The sequence below is a fragment of the Rhinopithecus bieti genome, unplaced genomic scaffold (genome assembly GCF_001698545.2).
Source record: "Rhinopithecus bieti isolate Rb0 unplaced genomic scaffold, ASM169854v2 scaffold_10347, whole genome shotgun sequence".
Classification (NCBI taxonomy): Eukaryota; Metazoa; Chordata; class Mammalia; order Primates; family Cercopithecidae; genus Rhinopithecus; species Rhinopithecus bieti.
Genome location: NW_016806836.1, coordinates 3694900 through 3703867, shown reverse-complemented (window position 1 = coordinate 3703867; position 8968 = coordinate 3694900). Strand labels below are relative to the sequence as shown.

Below are 8968 nucleotides of genomic sequence, written 5' to 3'. Positions count from 1 at the left end.
GCATTGAGGTGGGAGTGTGAGCTTTCATGTCTGAAAGCTGCTATCTTCTGAACGAAGCATGAGGTGATGTCATTGGCTGAGAGGAAACTGGGGAAAGGGTGTGAGAAGTGTGAGAAGAGAGGATGAAAAGATGCAATTGTCTCCACAGGGAGCAGGAAGCACTCAAGAAATATAATAGGACTCTGGGCAGCACGGAGTGCCCTCCTGGGCTTTGCGGTCCGACATTAAAGTGTAACAAGTTGGCCTCATTGTGAGATCACCTCCAGCTGGCAGACCCAGAGAAGTACAGAAAGGGCTCATCCAAGCCTGGGGTTTGCAAAGGGAACACACAACTGGAGAAGAGAGAACGGGGAAGGGGTCAGATACCAGACTGCTGCCCGGGCGCACACACAAACACGGACGCACATAGAAGGCCATCAGCATTTGCCTGCAAACATAAACACAGGCGTGAACATAATAGTGAACATGTCTAAGGCAAACATCCAGATGCACCTGGGCTTATGCTGCACTCACATGTGTGGTAATCCCACACCACGTGGACACAGATGCCCATGGGAGCGGATATCCACGTGCATATACACAATTGGCTGCATGGGTTTGTGCAAGCAGGCATGGGGCAAACATGCAGCCTATGCAGGATATAGATGCATGGAGAGATCTGCACACAGACCTGAGTAAAGAACGCACGTACTGAAGGGGGCCTGAGTGGACATTGAGATACCTGCTGTGTCCATGCTCATTTGTATGTGGAAGTAAGTAGCTTAACAGAGTGGTTACAACCACAGAATCTGGAACCAGATGGCCTGGGTTCAAATATAGGCTCTGCTTTGACACCTATTAGCTGAGGCTTTGACCAAGTTACCTAACCTCTCTGTGCCTCAACTGCCTCATCTGTAAAGTGGGGATAATAACATCACCTACTTTATAGAATTGTTGGAAGGTCCAGGGAATTACACCACACTTTCCTGGTTCATCTCCTATCTCTCGGGCTGCTCCTTCTCACATCCCTTGCTGGTTTCTCCATGTTGCCCAGTATCTAAACCTAGTCCCTGGGCCCGTTCTCTGATCTGTCTACCCACACTCCCTTGCTGGTAGCATGCAGTCTGCAGCTGGGGACTTATGTCACTTGATCCTTTCACTGTCCCTCACTCCCATCACGATCGCACCTCCCTCTGTACCTAGTGGTGATTCCCTGGTTCATCATTAGGAGAAATTTCGTGCCTGCACATTCGACTCCCTGGCCCTCCATACTCGCTCTGCAAAACCTCAAACCTTGTTGAACCCAGCTCTCCACCTACTCAGCACCTTCACCTGTGAACCTATATGTGGCTGGAGAGACACGCAGGATGCTGGCGGGACTTACTTTGTATTCACGATTGCAAGCCTTAGGTGACCTCAATGCTGCCCCAGGCCTCCCCGCTTCACTCTCTACATGACTCCTTTATGCCTTCTCCTTCCTCCTCAGCCCTCCAGCCACCTCCTCCACATCCTCACTCAGAGCTGATCACTTTAGGTTAGCATAAAAATAATTGTGGTTTTGGCCATTAAAAGTAAGGCAATATGTCACGGAGAAAATCAAAGCATTAGAAAGAGATCTTCATAGCTCTGATCCCCACAATGACCCACCCACTGTATCTATCAATTCTAAGATGCATCTTTGTTAGAGCACATCTTAGCATCTCTGACACTGGAATGTTTCTTCCAGTCAATAGTTTGATTCTCCTTTCTTACTTTTGGATAGGTACTTACATTTAATAGTAACTTAGATTTGATGAAATACGGTAGCACATATGCTCTCTTGTTACCAGGGATGGACTGTTCTTGTCCTTGTCCAAGGATGGAAGGGGTTGTCCTTTAAAACCAATCCCTTTCCTAGTGCACCAGATCCCATCCACTCTCATCCCTGTAAGAACAGCACATCCGTAATTCTATCCACTCTTCCCCATAGAATCTTTCCCTTCTCTGCGGCATCATCCACAAACACATGCTATTTTATTCCTCCCAGCTTATGAAAATGCTCTTGACTTGTATCTCACTACTGGCCCATCCTCCCCATTCTAGCAAAACTCCGTGGCAGAATGATCTTTGTTCCCCATCTCCAATTCCTCTCCTCCCTTTCTCTTTGAACTCCCTCCAAACCAGCTTTTAAGTCAGCATTCTACTCCAACTCCTCTTGCCAGGGTCGCCAGTCGGTAAACGCAGTCACCAGTTCTCAGGCCTCCTATTTGACCTCAACATAGCGTTTGAACACAGTTGAGCACTGTCTCCTCCTCGGAACCCTGTCCTAAGTTGGCTTGCTGGACACCACACTCTCCTGGTTCTTCTCCTACCTCAAAGGCCGCTCCTTCTCGTCATCTTTGCTGGTTTCTCTTGGTGTCAATATCTAAAGTTTGCGGGGGGACCCAGGGTTCAGTCCCTTGCCCTATTTCCAAGTCTGGCTATACTGATACTGTCCACTCTCCTGGCTTTAAATACCACCTCCACATTGATGGTGCTTCTCTGAGCCTGGAACCTGCATCACTAACTCCCAACTCATTATCTCCCCTCGGGGACCCATCAGGTGTCTTCTTTGTTTGCTTGTTTGTTTTGTTTGTTTTTGAGACAGGGTCTCGCTCTGTCACCCAGGCTGGAGTGCGGTGGTGTGAAAAAGGCTCACTGCAACCTCGACCTTCCGGGATCAAGCCATCCTCCTGTTTCAGCCTCCCTAGTAGCTGGTACCACAGGCATGCATGCACCGATTCGACTATTTTTAAATTTTTTGTAGAGAAGAGGGTCTCGCCATGTTGCCCAGGCTGGTCTCAAACTCCTGTGCTCAAGCAATCCTCCTGCCTTAGCCTCCTAAAGTAAGGGAGAGAGATGTGAGCCACTGCACCTGGCCTCATCAGGTGCCTTGAAGGTTACCTATTCATGGATAACCTTCTGATGAGAGCCTTCATTACACTTTACCCCTTCACCATGACTGTGACCCTCTTGAGGGGAGACATCGTATTGTGTCATGTCTTCATGCCCAGCACATACCGCCAGGTAACCACTTGCTGAATGAATGAATCCGTGACCAAGAAGATGCAGAGCGGAAGGAGGGGGCTCAGGTTTTGATGGTGGGGAGCACTGGATTCATGGGATTCCTGAACTGAAAGGAGCAACCTGTTCAAAGGTGCAGAGGCAAGCCTCCCAGGAAAGCAGCCCTCACAGGAAGGGAAGGGAGAGGGGATAGCATTCGGGCATGGGGTACCGCAGGGACAAAGGCCCGGAGGCTGAAGTGGGCAGCTTGTTGGGGAAGACAGTGGACCAATGGGCAATTCATGAGAAGTCAAGATTAGAGACGTATATTAAAGCTAAACTCCCTCTTGAAAGGGCTTAACAGCTAGGCACAGGAACTTGGACATTAAGGTGTAGTCAGTGGGGAGAATTAAAGATTTTTGAGCAAAGAGGCGATGTAAGAGACCAAAGGGGCTCCAGAATTTCAGGTCAAAACAACTAGGAGAAAATATTGCACAAACAAGTGTTTCCTAAAAATGCAGGCTAATTGTTTCTTTCTTAATCCCAAATGCGAGAGTCAGGCTAAATTTAAATGACACAAAAACATGGTCATAAATAATGTAAAACCATGACGTGAGAGTTATCCTCTTTTGATTACATCAAAGAAAGAGTATTAGTAAGATGTTAGTGCTTAACCCCTTTATAACATGTGTTTAATATCTGCCCCTTTCTTAAAAACAAAATGAGGCCAGGTGTGGTGGCTCACACCTGTAATCCCAGCACTTAGGGACGCTGAGGCAGGCGGATCATCTAAGGTCAGGAGTTCGAGACCAGCCTGGCCAATGTGGCAAAACCTTGTCTCTAGTAAAAATACCAAAAAAAAAAAAAAAAAAAAAAATTAGCCAGGCATGGTGGTGCACACCTGTAGTCCCAGCTACTTGGGAGGCTGAGGCTGGAGAATTATTTGAACCCTGGAGGTGGAGGTTGCAGTGAGCTGAGATTGCACCACTGCACTCCAGCCTGGGTGACAGAGTGAGACTTTGTCAAAAGAAAGAAAGAGAGAGAGAGAGAGAGAGAGAGAAAGAGAGCAAGCAAGCAGGGAGGGAGGGATGGAAGGAAGAAGGAGAAAGAAAGAAAGAGAAAGGAAGGAAGGAAGGAAGGAAGGAAGGAAGGAAGAAAGAGAGAGAAAGTCTTGGGTGCAGAGACCTTGACAGGCAGTAGCGTCCAGCTGAAATTTAATTGCATTTGTTTTGTTTTTGTTATGTTTACTTTTACCATTGTAGATAGTTTATAGCGAAGCATTTAATACTACAGTTAATGATACAGTTTACTTTTTCATTCATCAATAATTCAGTAAAGACTTATTGAGCACCTATTGTATGCCAGGCACAGTTCTAGATGCAGAGGATACAGCCACAGACAAGACAGACCAAAATCCCTGCCCTCATGGAGTTTCCACTCTAGTAGAGGACAACAGACAATAAACAAAATGAGAATGTCAAGTAGATGGTGAAATGTGGCGCTACGTTCTATGGAAGAAAACAAAGCAGGGGAGGGGAGAGTGACTGCTGGGTAAGGTTTTCCTCCACCTCCTTCACATCTTTGCTCACATGCCAGCTTCTCCTGGGCTTCACAGACCACCAATTTATAATTTCCATTTAAAACTTCCATTTTATTTCTTTATTTTTATTTTTATTTATTTTGAGACGGAGTTTTGCTCTTGTTGCCCAGGATGGAGTGCAGTGGCACAATCTTGGCTCACTGCAACCCCTGCCTCCTGGGTTCAAGTGATTCTCATGCCTCAGCCTCCCGAGAAGCTGGGATTACAGGCACCTGCCACCATGCCCGGCTAATGTTTGTATTTTTAGTAGAGACACCTTGGCCTCCCAAAGTGTCGGGATTGGGATTACAGGCGTGAGCCATGGCTCCCAGCCAAAATTTCCATTTTAAATTGGTGGTCTGGGAAGCCCATGAGAAAATGGCATGTGAGTAAAGATGTGAAGGAGGCAGAGGAATGAGCTCTGAGGCTGTGCAGGAGAAGACTGAGGCAGAGGGAACAGCAAGGGCAAAGGCCCTGTGGTAGGAATGTCCCAGATGTGAGGAGCTGCAGGAGTCCGACGTGGCTGGAGAAGAGTGAGGAAGTGGGAGAGAAGCAGACTCTGAGGTCTGAAAGGTACCTGGGGGCCAGATCACACAGGGCCTTACAGGGCTTGGAAGGATTTCCGCTTTTACTCTGTCCCCAACAGATGCATCATCATTAGAGGGGTTTGAGAAGGGAGAAGTGACATTATCCGACACTTAAATTTTAACATGACCACTTCGGATGCTGTGCCAAGAACAGATTCTAGGGGACAAGGGCAGAAACGGAGAACTTTTAAAAGGACATTATGATAACTTAGAAGATAATGGTTGTTTGGACAAGGACGGTACAAGTAGAGGCGGTATCAGATTCTGGATGTATTTTGAAGATAACACTGTTGGAAATTGCTGACAAATTGTATGTGGGGGTGAAAGAGAATTCATGGTGGGGCCGGGCTCAGTGGCTCATTCCTATAATCCCAGCACTTTGGGAGGCTGAGGTGGGCAGATCACCTGAGGTCAGGAGTTCAAGACCAGTCTGGCCAACATGGTGAAACCCCGTCTCTACTAAAAATACAAAAATTAGCCAGGCATGGTGGTGCACGCCTGTAATCCCAGCTACTAGGGAGGCTGAAGCAGGAGAATTGCTTGAACCTAGGAGGTGGAGGTTGCAGTGAGCTGAGATCGTGCCACTGCACTCCAGCCTGGGCGACACAGCAAGACTCTATTTCAAAAAAAAAGAAAGAAAGAAAGAGAATTCATGGTGGCTCTGAGGATTTTGGGCAGAGCAACTGCAAGGGTGGAGGCTCCATTACTGAGATGGGGATGAGCATAGTGGCTCTGGGGGTGACAATCAGGAATTCCATTTTGAGTTTGAAATGCAGAGCGTACACCAAATGGAGCTGTTAAAGGGGTAGTTGTATACGTGTCTGGAGTTTCATGATACATATTTGCACTTTATTTATTTGACATAGAGTCTTACTCTGTCACCCAGGCTAGAGTGCAGTGGCACAGTCTTGACTCACTGCAACCTCCATCTCCCAGGTTGAAGCAATTCTCCTGCCTCAGCCTCCTGAGTAGCTGGGATTACAGGTGTGTACCACCACACCCAGATAATTTTTATATTTTTAGTAGAGATGGGGTTTCACCATGGTGGCCAGGCTGGTCTTGAACTCCTAACCTCAAATGATCCGCTCGCCTTGGCCTCCCAAAGTGCTGAGATTACAGGTGTGAACCAGCACACCTGGCCACGTATTTGCACTTTAAAAGTCAGCTGATATATCAGCTATAAAATGAGGATAAGAAAAGAAAAGAGAAAAAAAAGTCGATTTAAAGAAAAAAATAATAATAGAAGTAGCATAAGGATATGGCAAAAATCACTGAAGTTGTACAGGAATGAGTAACCCTCGGAAAATACTGGGGCAGGTGTGCAGAAGCCAGAGGAGCTCATGGAGAGAAGTGAGTGTGTGTGTTAGGGGAGGTTGATCCCCTTGCCTCCTCTCTCTTCCACTCTAGGGCAGAAATGCGAGCTGTGGCTCTGTGGCTGTGCCTTCACCCTCGCTGATGTCCTCCTGGGGGCCACCCTGCACCGCCTCAAGTTCCTGGGACTATCCAAGAAATACTGGGAAGATGGCAGCCGGCCCAACCTGCAGTCCTTCTTTGAGAGGGTCCAGAGACGCTTTGCCTTCCGGAAAGTCCTGGGTGACATCCACACCACCCTGCTGTCGGCCGTCATCCCCAATGCTTTCCGGCTGGTCAAGAGGAAACCCCCATCCTTCTTCGGGGCGTCCTTCCTCATGGGCTCCCTGGGCGGGATGGGCTATTTTGCCTACTGGTACCTCAAGAAAAAATACATCTAGGGCCAGGCCTGGGGCTTGGTGTCTGACTGTCGGTGTCTCTGTGCTGTGTGATTCCCCGTGAGCTCTCAGTAACTCACTGTCTCATGAACACTTGGACAGGCCTCCCCGCCCTTTGTTCTGAGTAATAATATCGTCAGTGTGAAAACATTCCATAGTTTAGAAGTAGACATTGCCAATGCTGTGACTCAAGGACACGGCTCTACTAAAAGAGAGAGAGGAAGCGAGAGAGAGAAAGACAAAAACCAGAAACAAAACACGAATGCCTTTTCTTTCGATTCAAGGTCTCAAGATGGAACTGTGGGGACTGGTTAGAATCTGAGATGAGTCCCAGGATGTTTCATCCACCAGGGCCCAGATTCTGGGAGGTGCTGGGGACTCAGAGGGCCTGACCCCTCGCCTCCCCTTCCCTCTTGCCCAGGGAATTCGTCCACAGGACAAAGCCAACATCAAGACTCAACTCCTCTAACCGGTACCTCTGAATGGGGCTGGATAACCGGAGACCCCATGGGAGGTCCCTGAAGATCAGACGGGGCTTCACGCTTCTCCTGGACATGGACTGGCTTGAGCCAAGGCAGTGGCACTCCAAAACCAGGCCGCGGTGGGGACAGACACCATGAGCACACCCTCTCATTGCCCTTCTGATTTGGCCCATGTGTTGGGTTTGGCGTTACTAGAAATCTCTGAAGGCAGCAGCCATCATCCTCTTCCTACCTTGAGTTTTTCTATCCTGTGAGGTGGGACTTTCAGTAAAAGCCATGTTGACCCTCTCTCAGAAGGTCAGTCCAGCCCAAGTGCAGGGGCGGACCTGCAGGTGGACAAACCTAGGTCCCCCTCCCAGCCTCCGCCCAAGCCACCTCCTTCAATACCCCCCTCCCAGGGTTGCCCCCGTGCTACACCATGCCATGGAGCCAGGGGGAGGGGGGAAGTCTCTGCATCCACACCACCCACCCCGGTTGGGTCTCACTTTCCTGTGCCTTTTGCATGTTGGGAAAGGGTCTTGGTGTCACTGCCGTTCATGCATAGAAACCACCAAAAGCCCCAATAAAGCATCCAGGAGGAGCAGTTGCTTTTCATTTCTAAACCTATGTTGTCCATCTAGTTCTCATTGCCAAGCGCTGGAGCCAGAGGGTAGAGATGTGAGGTTTCAGTCTCAGTTCTTCACAAGAGCAAGCAAGAGTTGACTCCCAGTCTCAAGTTGCTGGATCTAGGGCTGGCTTCCAGAGTGACTTTCCAGGGCTCTGACCTTAACATCAACCCAGCTCATTTAGGCACAGCATTTTACAGGTTACAGGGCATGTTTACAACCCTTTGCTCTCATTAACCTGTGCAAGGGCCAGGTGTGGTGACTCACATCTATAATCCCAGTGCTTTGGGAGAGCAAGGTGGGAGAATTGCTCCAGGCCAGGAGTTCAAGACAAGCCTGGGCAACATAGCGAGACTCCATCTCTAGAAAATAAAATAAAATAAACCTACATATGGACCTCAGGGGGCACCCAGGGCACATGCCCCCCACCCCAATTTCCCAGAGGGAAAAATGTATTTTAAATGTCCAAGTAACATTAAATCAGGAGTATAATGTATAGAATATAAGGCATAGTTTTACTTTATTTTGCAAAAAAAAAAAAAGTATTAAGAATTTACACATCTTTTCATCAAGGTAAAAGAAAGCTTAGTCATCTAGGGCCAAGACAAGGCAAAGGTGGAACTTACAGACCATGAACACTGTCTGGCACCATCCATCCCCTTGGCCAATCAAACATTCACACAGGCTGGGTGTGGTGGCTCACACCTGTAATCCCAGCACTTTGGGAGGCTAAGGCGGGCAGATCACAAGGTCAGGAGTTTGAGACCAGCCTGGCCAACACGGTGAAACCTCATCTCTACTAAAAATACAAAAATTAGCTGGGTGTGGTGGTGCATGCCTGTAATCCCAGCTACTCAGGAGGCTGAGGCACGAGAATCCCTTGAACCCAGGAGGCGGAGGTTGCAGTGAGCCGAGATCGCACCACTGCACTCCAGCCTGGCAACAGAGCGAGACTCCATCCCAAAAA

General features: G+C 48.4%; 1 protein-coding gene across 5 annotated transcripts in view; it reads left to right on the top strand.

The window, feature by feature from the left end:
• GDAP1L1 (ganglioside induced differentiation associated protein 1 like 1) overlaps window positions 1-7976 on the top strand; it is a 31677-nt gene extending 23701 nt beyond the window's left edge. For all 5 annotated transcript variants that reach the window (XM_017878027.1, XM_017878029.1, XM_017878028.1 and 2 more), the window contains one exon: window positions 6574-7976. In XM_017878027.1, coding sequence (XP_017733516.1) covers window positions 6574-6917 — 344 coding nt within the window. In that variant the 3' untranslated portion in view covers window positions 6918-7976. The remainder of the gene's footprint in view (window positions 1-6573) is intronic.
• Window positions 7977-8968: the final 992 nt, after the last annotated feature.